This window comes from Scyliorhinus torazame, chromosome 29 (assembly GCF_047496885.1).
Source record: "Scyliorhinus torazame isolate Kashiwa2021f chromosome 29, sScyTor2.1, whole genome shotgun sequence".
In the NCBI taxonomy this organism is placed as follows: domain Eukaryota; kingdom Metazoa; phylum Chordata; class Chondrichthyes; order Carcharhiniformes; family Scyliorhinidae; genus Scyliorhinus; species Scyliorhinus torazame.
In genome coordinates this window covers 7,307,867-7,326,124 of record NC_092735.1, presented here as the reverse complement: position 1 = coordinate 7,326,124, position 18,258 = coordinate 7,307,867, and the positions used below count along the sequence as shown (strand labels likewise).

Sequence of the window (18,258 nt, the reverse complement as noted above, 5' to 3'; positions counted from 1 at the left end):
AAATCTGTCTCTCCCGGCCTTAACTATATTAATTGATGGAGAATCCACAATCCCTCTGGGGTTGAGAATTCCAAATATTCACAACCCTTTGAGTGAAGAAATTTCTCCTCATCTCAGTCCTAAATGATTGACCCCCTCATTCTGAGACTGAGCCACCCCTCCCCCCGTGATTTAGATTCCCCGGCCAGCGGAGACAATCTCTGTCCACCCTCTCAAAGCCCCTCAGGATTTTGTATGTTTTAATGAGATCACTCCTGATTCTTCTAAACTCCAGAGAATACAGCAATGAACCCAGCAGAGTTCTGTTCTGTCCCTGCAGACCGTAGGGAATTACTGCCCACACCACGTAGGACATTACCTGGGGATGGACGTCCACGACACGCCGGACATCTCACGGTCCATCGTCCTCCAGCCAGGGATGGTGGTGACAATCGAACCTGGTAAGTAACTCAAAACCAGCGATAAGGTGAAAAGCTGAGCCCTGCCCAGCAGTTACAAGGTCCACGATCCATATGAGCTCCTGACGGCTAATCCTAACCAAAAATATAACGGGTTGACCTTCTGGCTCACTTCACCGAACAATCTTGGAACATTTAATAGCAATAAAGCATGTTTGTCAAAATATCTATCCGTCTGCCACTATTTCTCCTCTGTTAATCTACAGCAAACGGTCTACAGAGTCTACTTAAAAAGAGTCTCTATGAACCGCAGCAAACCGAACCCGTGACCATAACTCCAGCAATGTCTCCCAATAAAACGACTTCTGTCACATTTTGCTGGCAATATAATAACATCAGTAAGATTCCGCCCCACTCACCCCCATTGCCGCCTTTGTGTAGCTCGAGGAGATCAGTTCCATGTTAGTTGGCACAGGAAAAGAAATGTGTTGAAAGTTTTCAAGAGACCATGGTTATTGAAAGACCTTGCTCATGCTAACTTTCCTCCATCCCGCCCACAATGTCCCAATCTCCTTTGGATTACACAGAATAGAAAATGATGTACATCCTTTGGACCAGTCCCGAAAGTCACAGACTCCTCACCCCCCCCCCCCCCCCCTTTTCCTGTTATACCCTTCAGCAGCCCTGTCAGTCAAATATAAATCCATCCCCCCCCCCCCGCTTTAGGCCCCTGCCTCCTAATTATACAATCCCTACAGTCTTCGAAAAAGCACTCCGCCCATGCCCACTCTCCCGTCCACCCCACCGTACCCCGTGACCTAACCAGCACTACCCTGGAAAATAAGGGGTGTTATGGGTCCGGGTTTCCAGAACCCTAAAGTGTTTCATGGAGTTCAACCGACCCACAACTTTTAATAGATTGTGGTGTGGGAAGCACACGGCCCACTCTCCAGGTGTGATACAGCGGAAATGGACAAATGTTTTTTAAAACAAAACTATGTTTATTCTATGAACTCAAGTTAACCTTTTAAAAACAAACATTGAATATCTTAACACCCATTACTTCAAAGATAACGCCAAAATACTACAACACTAAATAATCCTTCAAACTGTTCCTTTAAACATCCAAAAGACTTCAAACCTTCAAAAATAGACATTAGGTTACATTCAATATATTTATAGTCTTTGGATTGTAGAAATCAACAGACCAGCTCTGTGTTTCTTCCTGCAGCTCTCAGCAAAACACACAAACACTCTCAGCTGCCTTCTCAAACTGAAACTCAAAAAAGCAGAAGTGAGCTCAGCTCCCCCCACCCTCTGACATCACTTCAGTAATATGATCAGCTCCATTTCTTAAAGGTACATTGCTTAAACATCCATTTCTTAAAGGTACTTTCACATGACACCTCCCCCCAAGAAAAAAAATAAACCATCAACTTCAAGATGGTTTCATTTTTCACCTTTGCACCATCAATTAAGAAATGCACACAGTAAAAACACTTTACCGGTTCAAAAAAAACAACACACGCAAACAGGTATAATAATATAGTCCATTTTGTTTTCCGTTCTTCTTCCTCCAACTGAAATTCTTCTCGATTGACAGTCTCTTTGAACAAGAAAGTCTCTGCACGATCCATCCATTCCTCTACGCCTCGGCATTGCTCTTTAAAGTTAGATACTTCAGTTCAATCTGATCACAGAGTCCCTTGCAATTCTCCAATACAGGAGTATCGGTTACCACCGCTTTCAGGCAGTCAAATGCCTGTTGAAAGTCCACTGTCCATTGAAATATTTGACGTTTCATCAGCAAGTCCATCAGTGGAGCAATCACGCTACAAAACTCTTGCAGAAATGTTCGATCAAATCCACTCGTGCCAAGAACTCGCATTATTTCCCTTTGTGTCGAGGATATCGGAAACTCCCCAATAACTTTTGTTTTCACATCCCGTGGGACCAATCGACCTGTCCGATAGTATGACCAAGGAAAGTGACTTGGGCTTTTCCAAATTCACTTTTGGCTAGGTTTATCACCAAACCTGCCTCCTGAAGTCGATCGAATAACTCCATAAGATGTCTTAAATGTTCTTTCCATGTCTGGCTGAAAACTACCAGATCGTCGATATATACCGCACAATTGGGTAATCCTGAAACGACTGTATTAGTTAACCATTGAAATGTGGCAGGGGCGTTTTTCATGCCAAATGGCATAACTTTGAATTGGTATATACCATCTGGAGTCACAAAAGCTGAAATCTCCTTCGCCCTTTCGGATAAAGGTACCTGCCAGTAACCTTTAAGTAAATCCAATTTGGAAATAAAAGCGGATTGTCCCACTTTCTCAATGCAATCCTCCAAACGTGGGATAGGATAAGAGTCCGTTCTTGTAACTGCATTCACCTTTCTATAGCCCACACACAACTGTTGGGTACCGTCTGGTTTAGGTACCATCACTATGGGTGAGCTCCATTGGCTGCAACCCGCTTCAATTATGCCATTTTTAGCATACTCTCAATCTCTCTGTTAACCTGTGCCAATTTTAACGGGTTAAGTCTATAAGGATGTTGTTTGATTGGAACAGCAATTCCTACATCTACATCATGTATAGCCATTTTAGTACTTCCCAATTTATCTCTACAAACTTGCCCATGTGATATCAATAACTCTTTCAGGTCAGTTTGTTTTTCCTCTGGAAGGTAACTTAACAATTCATCCCAATTTTTAAGAACTTAACTTTTCCAATTTAAGTTGAGGTATGTCAAATTCACAGTCATCTGGATTTGGTTTGTCACTTTGAGTTAGAATCACTAAAACCTCCTTTTTCTCTCCTTCCCTTTCAAAGTACCTTTTAAGCATATTCACATGACACACTCGGTGAGTCTTCCTTCTATCTGGTGTTTTTAACCACATAATTCACCTCACTTAATTTCCTTTCAATCTGATACGGTCCACAAAACCTAGCTTTTAAAGGCTCCCCTACCACTGGTAACAACACTAAAACTATCCCCACTGGCAAAACTATGAACTTTGGATTTCTTGTCCGCTACCCGTTTCATCGCATTTTGTGCAACTTTCAAATGTTGTCTAGCCAATTCACCTCTATTTAATCATGTAGTAGTGGATGAGGTGGAGGGCTGTTGTAGGCTGCAAAGAGACATTGATAGGATGCAGAGCTGGGCCGAAAAATGGCAGATGGAGTTTAACCCGGATAGGTGCGAGGTGATTCATTTTGGTGGAAAAGATTTGAATGTGGATTACAGGGTCAACGGCAGGGTTCTGAGGAATGTGGAGGAACAGAGAGATTTTGGGGTTCATGTCCACCGATCTCTGAAGGTTGCCACTCAAGTGGATAGAGCCGTGAAGAAGACCTGTAGTGTGTTAGCGTTTATTAACAGGGGGCTTGAGTTTAAGAGGCGCGGGGTTATGCTGCAACTCTACATGACCCTGGTGAGACCACATTTGGGGTATTGTGTGCAGTTCTGATCACCTCATTATAGGAAGGATGTGGAAGCATTGGAAAGGGTGCAAAGGCGATTTACCAGGATGCTGCCTGGTTTGCAGGATAGGTGTTATGAGGAAAGGTTGAGGGAGCTGGGGCTTTTCTCTTTGGAGCGGAGGAGGATGAGAGGTGACTCAATAGAGGTTTATAAGATAATGAGGGGGATAGATAGAGTGGACGTTCAGAGACTATTTCCTCGGGTGGATGTAGCTGTTACAAGGGGGCATAACTGTAAGGTTCGGGGTGGGAGATATGGGAGGGATGCCCGAGGTAGGTTCTTTACTCAGAGAGTGGTTAGGATGTGGAATGGACTGCCTGCTGTGATAGTGGAGTCGGACACTTTAGGAACTTTCAAGCGGTTATTGGATCGGCACATGGAGCACACCAGAATGACAGGGAATGGGATAGCTTGATCTTGGTTTCGGACAATGCTCGGCACAACATCGAGGGCCGAAGGGCCTGTTCTGTGCTGTACTGTTCTATGTTCCCTAAAATTTGACACGTAAGCCAATAGTGTAACTTCCGATTTCTCCCCCACCAATTTTTCTTCAATCAATTTAAGTGGTCCTCTTACCTCATGACCAAAAATTAGTTCAAAAGGACTAAATTTGGTTGACTCATTAGGTGCATCCCTAATTGCAAACCGTACGAATGGATTATCCCAATCCTCTGGATAATCTTGACAATAAGCCCTCAACATTGTCTTTCATGTCTGATGCCACCTTTCTAACGCTCCCTGCAATTCTGGATGGTACGCAGTTGATTTAAATTGTTTTATTCCTAAGCTATCCATAACTTCTTTGAATAACTTTGAGGTAAAATTTGATCCTTGATCCGATTGAATTTCTGTGGGCAGTCCATATCTAGTAAAGAATTTAAGTAACTCCTCCACAATCTTTTTAGCTGTAATATTACGTACTGGAATGGCCTCTGGAAACCTAGTAGACGCATCCATTATAGTCAAAAGATATTGATTCCCATTGATTTAGTTTTAGGAAGCGGCCCTACACAATCAATTAGGACCCTTGTAAAAGGTTCCTCAAATGCTGGAATGGGTATTAAGGGCGCTGGTTTTATCACTGCTTGAGGTTTCCCTATCACTTGACATGTGTGACATGATTGACAAAATTTAACTACATCTTTATGTAGTCCAGGCCAATAAAAATGTTTCTGGGTTTTAGCTTGAGTTTTCCTTATCCCCAAATGACCTCCCACTGGTACCTCATGTGCAACTCGCAACACCTCCTTTCTATACCCTACCGGCAATACTACTTGATGAACTTCTGCACACTTTTCATCCGCCTGCATATGTACAGGTCTCCATTTTCTCATCAAGACATCACTTTTACGGTAATATACTCTCAGATTCCTCTTTCGTCTGTACTTTCTGATATATCCGTTTTGTTTCTACATCTTTCTGTTGTAACTCCGCCAATTTTCCTGAACTAAAAATATCCGCCTCATCCTCCACCTGTTCTTGGTCTTTTTCAACTATTTGATCAAAAATCGTTTCTGATAATTGCACTTCCACTTCATCTTCACACTTTGATTTCTCCTCTTGTCTTAACCTGTGACTTTGCGACCTTGTTACTGCACAATCCGGGAAAAATCCCAGGATATTCATCCTTCAACACTTCAATTACCTGATTTTCACTAGCTTATCAACCACAGTAGGCATCACTCCCACCTGCAATCCAGCTATACCATTACCCGAGATAAACTGTATTTCTGGACAAGATAGTTTCTCTATTACTCCTACTACCACTTCACCACTCTTCACTGGACTTTCCAACCTTACCTTATATAATGGAATGTTACTCCTCTCACCCTGAATTCCACATATTACCACCTTTTCTGGCAACATTCTTCCCAAACTACATAATTCCTCATCTCTTACCATTAAAGATTGACTAGCTCCTGTATCTCTTAAAATTGTGACTTCTTTACCTGCTCCTCTTGATTCACATGAGTAAACTTTACCCACACAAGTAAATTCTTTAAAGAGATCTGGCACCTTCTTATCAATCAACTCTTGATCAGGCTGTACAATCTTTTGCACCGCCTTCGCTTCCCTTGGACTTTCCTTTACCACTTTAACAAACCCCACTGTCTTACCTTGTTTTTACCACATCAGCCTTCCCAGTGCTTTTCTTCAACCACCAACACTGTGACTTTACATGGCCTAGTTTATTACAGTGAAAACATTTGAAACTTTTCATTTCTCTTCCACCCTCCTGGATTTCTTTTTTAATCTGAGGTACACTCTCTTTATTGTCTCCCATCAGATCACCTTTACCTTTACCACTTCTCATGTCCCCAGTTTCTATCCCTCACCGGCTGAAACTGATGTCGGAAACCAATCTTTGATTTATGAACTAATTCATAATCATCTGCCATTTCTGCTGCTAATCTCGCAGTTTTAACCCTCTACTCTTCCACATGAGTTCTCACTACATCAGGAATTGAATTTTTAAACTCCTCCAAAAGTATAATTTCTCTGAGAGCTTCATACGTTTGGTCTATTTTCAAAGCCCTTATCCACCTATCAAAATTACTCTGTTTGAGCCTTTCAAACTCCATGTATGTTTGACCAAATTATTTCCTTAAATTTCTAAACCTTTGTCTGTAAGCTTCAGGCACTAGTTCATCTGCTCCTAAGGTGGATTTTTTCACCTCATATGTTCCAGATACCTCCTCCGGTAGTGATGCAAACACTTCACTAGCTCTACCTACCAGCTTTGTTTGAATCAGTAATACCCACATGTCCTGTGGCCATTTTATTTGTTTAGCTACCTTCTCAAATGGAATGAAAAAGGCTTCTACCTCCTTCTCGTCAAACCTTGGCAGTGCTTGGACATATTTAAATAGATCTCCAACACATCTTCGACTATGACGCTCTGTCTCACTATCCTCATCAATCTCATCCAACTGTATGTTTCCCTTTGCGTCTGACAATTTTAACTGATTTTCATGTTTCATAGCCATTTTATGAAGTTCAAACTCTCTCTCTTTTTCCCTTTTCTATCTCTTTCTTTGTTTCTTCAATCTCCTTTTCTTTTTCTCTCATTGCATATTCAAGCTGCTTTAATTCTTTTTCATGTTCAAATTGCTTAATCAGCAACTGAAGCTTTGCCATTTCTAATGAGTCAGAATGTATCTCAGGCAAATTTAAATGCTCAGCTACCGCGGTAAGTACCTCATCTTTTCGCATTTTGCCAGGCAATGTTAACTGCAATGCTTTTGCCAAATCTAACAATCTGCTTTTAGTCTCTGTCCGTAAGGTATTGCGTGTTGCCGTGTCCACCCCCAAAAACTCCTGAGCCTCTGGAAGAGTCATTGTCCACAACAGACTCCCCACTTAAACTAAAATACCACACCTGAAAAGCAACCACAATATGTCACCCCTCACTGTCTTTAAGTTCATTAAGCCAATCCAATCGATAGACTTTTATCCCGGACCAGCCCCCAATTGTTATGGGTCCGGGGTTACAGAACCCCAAAGTGTTTCATGGAGTTCAACCGACCCACAACTTTTAATCAATTGTGGTGTGGGAAGCACACGGCGTACTCTCCAGGTGTGATACAGCAGAAATGGACAAATGGTTTTTAAAACCAAACAATGTTTATTCTATGAACTCAAGTTAACCTTTTAAAAACAAACATTGCTTCAAAGCTAACCCCAAAAGACTACAGCACTAAATAATCCTTCAAACTGTTCCTTTAAAATCCAAAGACTTCAAACCTTCAAAAACAGACATTAGGTTACATTCAATATATTTATAGTCTTTGGATTGTAGAAATCAACAGACCAGCTCTGTGTTTCTTCCTGCAGCTCTCAGCAAAACACACAAACACTCCCAGCTGCGTTCTCAAAACTGAAACCAAAAAGCAGAAGTGAGCTCAGCTCCCCCCACCTTCTGGCATCACTTCAGTAATATGATCAGCTCCATTTCTTAAAGGTACATTGCTTAAACATCCATTTATTAAAGGTACTCTCACGTGATGGGTAATTTAACACGGCCAATCTACCTAACCTGCACATCTTTGGACTGTGGGAGGAAACCGGAGCACCCGGAGGAAACCCACGCAGACACGGGGAGGATGGGCAGACTCCGCACAGACAGTGACTCAAGGCCGGAATCGAACCCGGGTACCTGGCATGTGAGGCAGCAGTGCTAACCACTGTGCCACCGTGCCGCCCATAATAGTAGGTATATCGTGATTACAAGATGTGGATGTTGCCGGCTGGGCCAGCATTTATTGCCCATCCCATCTCTATGTATCTCCTTAGATGCCTTAAACTGAGTGGCTGACCAGGGCATCTGAAAGTCAACCACATAGAATTTACAGTGCAGAAGGAGACCATTCGGCCCATCGGGTCTCTACCGGTCCTTGGAAAGAGCACCCTACTTAAGCCCTCACCTTCACCCTATCCCCCTAACCCAGTAAACCCACCTAACCTTTTGGACACTAAGGAGAATTTAGCATGGCCAATCCACCTAACCTGCACATCTTTGGACTGTGGGAGGAAACCGGAGCACCCGGAGGAAACCCACGCAGACACGAGGAGAACGTGCAAACTCCACACAGATAGTCAGCCGAGGACAGAATTGAAACGGGTCCCTGGAGCTGTGAGGTAGCTGTGCTAACCACTATGCCACCAGGCCGCCCGCTTGGCTGAGAGTCACATATAGGTCAGATCGGGTAAGGGCGGCAGATTTCCTTCCCTGGGTATTTACGACAACCGCCAATGGGTCCATGGTCATCATTCTGGATTTTATTGAATTCAAATTCCACCATCTGCCATGAACCGGATCGCCGGTGCATTCCCGAGTTACTGAGACAATACACCACCGCCACCTCACCTTTTCTCTGTCCTATTCTTTCTCCCTTCATTCTCTCTGTCTCCCTCACTCTTTTTTTTTTTTTCTTGCCCCCTCCTCCAGAAAAATGCCTGGCGAGGTCTTTTTTTTAAATTTAGAGTACTCAATTATTTTTTTTTCCCAATTAAGGGCCAATTTAGCGTGGCCAATCCACATCTTTAGGTTGTGTGGACAGCACGGTAGCACAAGTGGATAGCACTGTAGCTTCACAACTCCAGGGTCCCAGGTTCGATTCCCCGCTGGGTCACTGTCTGCGCGGAGTCTGCACGTTCTCCCCGTGTGTGCGTGGGTTTCCTCCGGGTGCTCCGGTTTCCTCCCACAGTCCAAAGACGTGCCAGTTAGGTGGATTGGCCGTGATCAATTGCCTTTAGTGACCAAAAAGGGTAGGTGGGGTTTTGAAGATAAGGTGGAAGTGAGGGCTTAAGTGGGTCGGTGCATACTCGATGGGCCGAAGGGCCTCCTTCTGCGCTGTATGTTCTATGTTCTATGTGTGTTCTATGTTCCCACTCAGACACGGGGAGAATGTGCAAACTCTACACGGACAGTGACCCAGGGCCGGGATTCGAACCCGGGTCCTCAGCGCCGCAGTCCCAGTGCTAACCACTGCGCCACATGCCACCTTATGCCTGGCTTCTTCAGCGGTCACTTTGAAATTTGGGATTCACTCTGTGGGATACCACACACCAGCTCACACACCGACCTCCCCAACTACCTGTGACTGATTCACTTCAAACCTTCCCCAGGCCTCTGGTAAATTTGCTTTTGGAATTGTTCTTTGCGCTGCAGGAATCTACATCCCGGAAGATGACACCACAGCTCCGCCGAGATTCCGGGGGATGGGAATTCGGATTGAGGATGACGTTCTGATAACAGAAGAGGCGCCGGTTATTCTTTCGGCAGACTGCCCCAAGGAATTGTTTGAATTGGAACAGATCTGGGCCCACCATTAACAAAATGCCCCTTGCACCAGATACCCTCAGCAACTTGCAATGAGATGCTGCACGTGACGGGAGGAGATCACAAAAGTGAGTCCAGTCTCTCCACTCTGCACGACACCATGTTACAGGGCGTCAGCCCCTCCAAATAAGTGAAACCGGTATTTCTCCAACCTCTGGGACAGAAGACTATATCTCAGGAAGCAGAGTGCAAGACGCACAGGGGGCGGCACTCGAGAACTTTAAAAAAAATTAAAACCAAGGGCATGCTGGTGCACCGGGCCTGTTGCCCACAGTCCCCCAATAACAGAGAGCTGTGTGACAGAACATCCACGGCCAACTCCGGGGAAATAAATAATGGGGAATTCCTCTCTATATTTCCTGAGCGCGACTGTGGCAGGTCGCCCAATACCCCCACCTAGATTTACACTGTGACATCGGCTACAGTTAGAAACCCGTCAAGCTCCTCTTTCAACCTGTTTCCGGTTCCTTAACCTTTGACAAAGAGTCACCCAGACTGGAAACGTTATCCCCCGTTCTCTCTCCACAGGCGCTGTCAGACCTGCGGAGATTGTCCAGCGTTTTCTGGTTTTGTTTCAGATTCCAGCATCCGCAGCAGTTTGCTTTTATCCTCCTTGAACATTTGGTGTGAATCCGCACAGGCCACGAACCCCCGCCAAGCCTTTATCATCTGGTTGAGGGGCTGAAATCGATGCTCGCCCGAATAAGAATTCTCATTGCCTGACATTGTCTGTTTAAACCCTTCCAGTGGCACCCTGTGTTAATAAAGCATTAGATGTGGACGCATCAGTTCAGATTTAGCCGTATTGTGTCGTCGTGCTGCAGTCAGGTTTGGCAGCAACACCACTGGGCTGGAGAAGAGGACACCGAGGAGGATTTCCACGCTGGTTCACCAACTTGCGAGCAACATTCCCTCGAGCTGCGGTTCGATGTGTGCGGCCGGCTTGTTGCACTCAATGGGCCCTCTAAGATTGGTGTGTATCTGCAGCTTGTGTGCAGCTAGCTTGTTCCCTGTTCCTGCCCGGCCACACGCCCATGCAGCTGACAGGAAGCATCGTCTGTATGTCGCTGCATGAGATTAGAATCAGACAGCTGCGATGCTTTCTGAACGAATAGCCCTGCAGAGCTCACCGTTTGTGGAGAAGAGCCAATAGGATTGGGTAGTTGCTAGCAAAGGATTGGCGTAAATCATCCCTTCAGGAAGAGTGTGGGACGTTCTTACTTTTTTTTTTAATAAACTTAGAGTATCCAATTATTATTTTTTTCCAATTAAGGGACAATTTAGCGTGGCCAATCCACCTAACCAGCACATCTTTGGGGTGTGGGGGTGAAACCCACGCAGACACGGGGAGAATGTGCAAACTCCACACGAACAGTGACCCAGGGCCGGGATTCGAACCCGGTTCCTCAAACCGTGGGCAGCGGTGCTAACCACTCTGCCACGTGCTGCCCTGGGACGTTCTTACTTAATAAAACATGTCAGGGGCAGCACGGTGGTGCACTGACTGGCCCCGGGTCACTGTCCGTGTGGAGTTTGCACATTCTCCCCGTGCCTGCGTGTTTCTCTCCCCCACAACCCAAAGATGTGCAGAGTAGGAGGATTGGCCGCGCTAAATTGCCCCTTAATTGGATAAAATGAATTGGGTACTCGAAATTTATTTTAAAAAATAAAAATAATACATTTCAGAAGCGATGTGGGATATTGCCCCTTGCCTCCTGTTTCAGTACACATTGGAAAGTCTAAAATGTTTAAATGTAACCTTGTCCTGAGTCACCTGAACGTAAATAATATCAGTCTGACACACCCGTACATCATTGTATCAGTCTGACACGCCCGTACATCATTGTATCAGTCTGACACACCCATACATCATTGTATCAGTCTGACACGCCCATACATCATTGTATCAGTCTGACACACCCGTACATCATTGTATCAGTCTGACACACCCGTACATCATTGTATCAGTCTGACACACCCGTACATCATTGTATCAGTCTGACACACCCGTACATCATTGTATCAGTCTGACACGCCCATCCATCATTGTATCAGTCTGACACGCCCGTACATCATTGTATCAGTCTGACACACCCATACATCATTGTATCAGTCTGACACGCCTGTACATCATTGTATCAGTCTGACACACCTGTACATCATTGTATCAGTCTGACACGCCCGTACATCACTGTATCAGTCTAACACGCCAGTACATCATTGTATCAGTCTGACACGCCCGTACATCATTGTATCAGTCTGACACGCCCATACATCATTGTATCAGTCTGACACACCTGTACATCATTGTATCAGTCTGACACACCCGTACATCATTGTATCAGTCTGACACGCCCGTACATCATTGTATCAGTCTGACACGCCCGTACATCATTGTATCAGTCTGACACGCCCGTACATCATTGTATCAGTCTGACACGCCCGTACATCATTGTATCAGTCTGACACGCCCGTACATCATTGTATCAGTCTGACACACCCATACATCATTGTATCAGTCTGACACACCCGTACATCATTGTATCAGTCTAACACGCCCGTACATCATTGTATCAGTCTGACACGCCTGTACATCATTGTATCAGTCTGACACGCCTGTACATCATTGTATCAGTCTGACACGCCCGTACATCATTGTATCAGTCTGACACGCCTGTACATCATTGTATCAGTCTGACACGCCTGTACATCATTGTATCAGTCTGACACGCCTGTACATCATTGTATCAGTCTGACACGCCCATACATCATTGTATCAGTCTGACAATGCCCGTACATCATTGTATCAGTCTGACACACCCGTACATCATTGTATCAGTCTGAAACACCCGTACATCATTGTATCAGTCTGACACACCCGTACATCATTGTATCAGTCTGACACACCCATACATCATTGTATCAGTCTGACACGCCCGTACATCATTGTATCAGTCTAACACGCCAGTACATCATTGTATCAGTCCGACACGCCCATACATCATTGTATCAGTCTGACACGCCCGTACATCATTGTATCAGTCTGACACGCCCGTACATCATTGTATCAGTCTGACACGCCCATACATCATTGTATCAGTCTGACACGCCCGTACATCATTGTATCAGTCTAACACGCCCGTACATCATTGTATCAGTCTGACACGCCCGTACATCATTGTATCAGTCTGACACACCCATACATCATTGTATCAGTCTGACACGCCCATACATCATTGTATCAGTCTGACACACCCGTACATCATTGTATCAGTCTGACACGCCCGTACATCATTGTATCAGTCTGACTTGCCTGTACATCATTGTATCAGTCTGACACGCCCGTACATCATTGTATCAGTCTGACACACCCGTACATCATTGTATCAGTCTGACACGCCCGTACATCATTGTATCAGTCTGACACACCCGTACATCATTGTATCAGTCTAACACGCCAGTACATCATTGTATCAGTCTGACACGCCCATACATCATTGTATCAGTCTAACACACCCATACATCATTGTATCAGTCTGACACACCCATACATCATTGTATCAGTCTGACACACCCGTACATCATTGTATCAGTCTGACACGCCCGTACATCATTGTATCAGTCTGACACGCCCATACATCATTGTATCAGTCTAACACACCCATACATCATTGTATCAGTCTGACACACCCATACATCATTGTATCAGTCTGACACGCCCGTACATCATTGTATCAGTCTGACACGCCCGTACATCATTGTATCAGTCTGACACGCCCGTACATCATTGTATCAGTCTGACACGCCCGTACATCATTGTATCAGTCTGACACACCCATACATCATTGTATCAGTCTGACACACCCATACATCATTGTATCAGTCTGACACGCCCGTACATCATTGTATCAGTCTGACACACCCATACATCATTGTATCAGTCTGACATGCCCATACATCATTGTATCAGTCTGACTTGCCCGTACATCATTGTATCAGTCTAACACGCCCATACATCATTGTATCAGTCTGACACACCCGTACATCATTGTATCAGTCTGACACGCCCGTACATCATTGTATCAGTCTGACACGCCCGTACATCATTGTATCAGTCTGACACGCCCGTACATCATTGTATCAGTCTGACACACCCGTACATCATTGTATCAGTCTGACACACCCATACATCATTGTATCAGCCTGACACACCCGTACATCATTGTATCAGTCTGACACGCCCGTACATCATTGTATCAGTCTGACACGCCCGTACATCATTGTATCAGTCTGACACGCCCGTACATCATTGTATCAGTCTGACACGCCCGTACATCATTGTATCAGTCTGACACGCCCGTACATCATTGTATCAGTCTGACACGCCCGTACATCATTGTATCAGTCTGACACGCCCGTACATCATTGTATCAGTCTGACACACCCGTACATCATTGTATCAGTCTGACACACCCATACATCATTGTACCAGCCTGACACACCCGTACATCATTGTATCAGTCTGACACGCCCGTACATCATTGTATCAGTCTGACACACCCGTACATCATTGTATCAGTCTGACACGCCCGTACATCATTGTATCAGCCTGACATGCCCATACATCATTGTATCAGTCTGACACACCCATACATCATTGTATCAGTCTGACACACCCGTACATCATTGTATCAGTCCGACTTGCCCATACATCATTGTATCAGTCTGACACGCCCATACATCATTGTATCAGTCTGACACACCCATACATCATTGTATCATTCTGACACGCCCGTACATCATTGTATCATTCTGACACACCTGTACATCATTGTATCATTCTGACACGCCCGTACATCATTGTATCATTCTGACACGCCCGTACATCATTGTATCAGCCTGACACACCCATACATCATTGTATCAGCCTGACATGCCCATACATCATTGTATCAGCCTGACACGCCCATACATCATTGTATCAGTCTGACACACCCATACATCATTGTATCAGTCTGACACGCCCATACATCATTGTATCAGTCTGACACGCCCGTACATCATTGTATCAGTCTGACACACCCATACATCATTATCAGTCTGACACGCCCGTACATCATTGTATCAGTCTGACACACCCATACATCATTATCAGTCTGACACGCCCGTACATCATTGTATCAGTCTGACACGCCCGTACATCATTGTATCAGTCTGACACACCCATACATCATTGTATCAGCCTGACACGCCCATACATCATTTTATCAGTCTGACACGCCCGTACATCATTGTATCAGTCTGACACACCCGTACATCATTGTATCAGTCTGACACGCCTGTACATTGTATCAGTCTGACACGCCCGTACATCATTGTATCAGTCTGACACACCCATACATCATTATCAGTCTGACACACCCGTACATCATTGTATCAGTCTGACACGCCCATACATCATTGTATCAGTCTGACACGCCTGTACATCATTGTATCAGTCTGACACGCCCGTACATCATTGTATCAGTCTGACACACCCATACATCATTATCAGTCTGACACACCCGTACATCATTGTATCAGTCTGACACGCCCATACATCATTGTATCAGTCTGACACGCCTGTACATCATTGTATCAGTCTGACACGCCCGTACATCATTGTATCAGTCTGACACACCCATACATCATTATCAGTCTGACACACCCGTACATAATTGTATCAGTCTGACACGCCCATACATCATTGTATCAGTCTGACACGCCTGTACATCATTGTATCAGTCTGACACGCCTGTACATCATTGTATCAGTCTGACACGCCCGTACATCATTGTATCAGTCTGTCACGCCCGTACATCATTGTATCAGTCTGACACGCCTGTACATCATTGTATCAGTCTGACACGCCTGTACATCATTGTATCAGTCTGACACACCCGTACATCATTGTATCAGTCTGACACGCCCATACATCATTGTATCAGTCTGACACGCCCGTACATCATTGTATCAGTCTGACACGCCCATACATCATTGTATCAGTCTGACACGCCCGTACATCATTGTATCAGTCTGACACGCCTGTACATCATTGTATCAGTCTGACACACCCGTACATCATTGTATCAGTCTGACACGCCTGTACATCGGTCCGACACGCCCATACGCCGATCCGACACACCTGTGTACATAGGTTCGACACGCCCGTGTGCATCGGTTTAATCAAGATTGAAATTCTTACATAGGAACCACGTCAATCTATGTTCTGTGATGTCCCTAATAGCACCAAGTTCAGTTGCTACTTTTATAAGTTGTATAAGTTCAACAATGGCACAGAACATTAAATTCTAATGAATATTTTAAGTTTCATTTGCTGCTTTCTTTTTGTGAAATGGCAGGGAAAGTCCAACCTTGTCCTTCCTCGGCCTCCTTACTCTTCATTTTCTCTCTCACTTTTCAGTTTGCAATTCTATATATGCTCCTTAACAAATAAATGGGAGAAAGGTCGGAAATCCCTGCCTCTGAAGAGAGAAAAGTGCTCAGTGATTCAGGATTCAACGCAGCTCTCCGAGATTTCCCTACATTATCTGGTTTTCTTTCAGACTCCCGGTGTTTATCTGCACCCTCAGTATATTTGGCCAATTGTTCTGTGTGGGATAGTTAACCATTACTGTAGGAGCGTTTCCAAGACCTGAGTATTGAGCCAGCCTTTATGTGGGGTTCCTCCCTCATTGTTATGGCGTAGCTTAATAAACAGAGCAGACACACGACCTGGTTAAGACGGCTTTATTATCCCAAGCTTGGTTTCGTGTACATGAGAAATGAGATCTGGATGTTTGCCAAGATGTATCTGCTAAACACTGATAAAAGCACATCAATTATACGATTTTCCAACAATCAATAGCCCACCCCAGTTGGACTTGATCCAATCCTTAAAGCTGGCATTTTCAAACTATCCAGTCAAATTGTGACATGACCATGATTTAACCCCATCCTGTCACCTGTTGTTTATCAATATCCTGTGTCCCTTTTAACGTTGTTTTCCCCGGACATTCCCATCCTGACATCGCAGTCAGTTCCTGATCACTCATTGTCCATCCAGGGGCAGGATACCAGAACTGGCTCCCTCTTTACTTCATGGATTGTTTCAGAGGATATTGGGGCCACTGATGAAACGTGTTACTAAGTCCACGATGTGTCTCAACAACATGTGTCGGTTAGCTGGCCTAAATCCCATCATGCATTGTGGCCACTGCTTGTAGCTAGAGTTTACATGATTATCACTGAACGTCCCAAAGTACAGGTTTAATGGTTAGTGTACCCAATTTTTCCAATTAAGGGGCAATTTAGCGTGGCCAATCCACCTACCCTGTACATCTTTGGGTTGTGGGGGTGAAACCCACGCAGTCACAGGGAGAATGTGCAAACTCCACATGGACAGTGACCCCGAGGCGGGATCGAGCCTGGGACCTCGGCGCCTGATAGTGTAATGTGTTTAACTGATCGATATGTTGGTGTGAAATCTCAGGTTAATGATAAAACCTTTCAGCGTTGGTAAGCACCTGAGAGACTGTCCATTTAGGACGCTGGGAACAGCATTGTGCTTCAATTTATCCTCATCCTGTGGGTTACCACTGACTAGAAACAACTGGCCCAACTGGGAATTCTACAGAGTGTAACTCGCCTCCTGCCCCCCCCCCCCCCCCCCAAAGCCTGTCCTCCATCACGAGACACAAGTCGAGGAGTGTGAAGGAATACTCTCCACTTGCCTGGATGAGTGCAACTCCAACAGCCCTCAAGAAGCTCGACACCATCCAGGACAAAGCAGCCCCGCTTGATTGGACTCACTCCCTCCAACAGTGATGAACAGTGTCAGCCGTGTGTACCACCTACAAAATACACAGTAGGAACTAACCAAGGCTCTGTCGACGGCACCTTCCAAACCCACAACCACTATCATCAAGAAGGACAAGAGCAGCAGATACCTGGGAACCCCACCATCTGGAGGTTCCCCTTGTTGCCTTTTTACCTGCTGTAAATATGCCAGTCGATAAGGTTGCCCTTTTATATAGATATATGAATATTATATGCTCTGAGTCGCCAGGTATCAAATGATGCCGCCACAAGGTTCAACCGGGTATCGATCAAAGAGCCAAACACCAGTTAGTTCAAGATCAATGGTACTTTATTTACACACACGATTATCTTGCACACGCAACATAAATACTACTAGTTAAACTACACCTAACAACTATGACAACCTGTACTTAACTTCAGGCACCCGGCTTAGGTCAGAAGGAACAGTGGCCTGAATCTACCGGGTCTGGAGAAGTAACTGCTGCTCAGCTGGGCTCATCCGTCTGGTAGCGGGCGTTGAACTTGAACTTGCTTCTGGTGGTGCTGCAATTGGAGGTGGACGTTGCCAGAGCACCAGGTCCAAGAGAGATCGAACACATGGCAGTGTCTCTCTTTATCCTTGGGGAGTTTTGTGCTCTTTTGGGCGGTCCTTCGGTTTGGACCC

General features: G+C 45.0%; 1 protein-coding gene across 3 annotated transcripts in view; it reads left to right on the top strand.

Annotated features, from left to right (window-relative positions):
- The window catches only part of xpnpep3 (X-prolyl aminopeptidase 3, mitochondrial), a 74,207-nt gene extending 57,703 nt beyond the window's left edge, over window positions 1-16,504 (top strand). For 2 of the 3 annotated variants that reach the window (XM_072492014.1, XM_072492012.1), the window contains 2 exons: window positions 320-440; window positions 9,564-16,094. In XM_072492014.1, coding sequence (XP_072348115.1) covers window positions 320-440; window positions 9,564-9,727 — 285 coding nt within the window. In that variant the 3' untranslated portion in view covers window positions 9,728-16,094. Of the gene's footprint in view, window positions 1-319; window positions 441-9,563; window positions 16,095-16,197 lie in introns of those variants that run through there. The other variant, XM_072492015.1, reaches the window with a different exon arrangement.
- The last annotated feature ends 1,754 nt before the right edge of the window (window positions 16,505-18,258 follow it).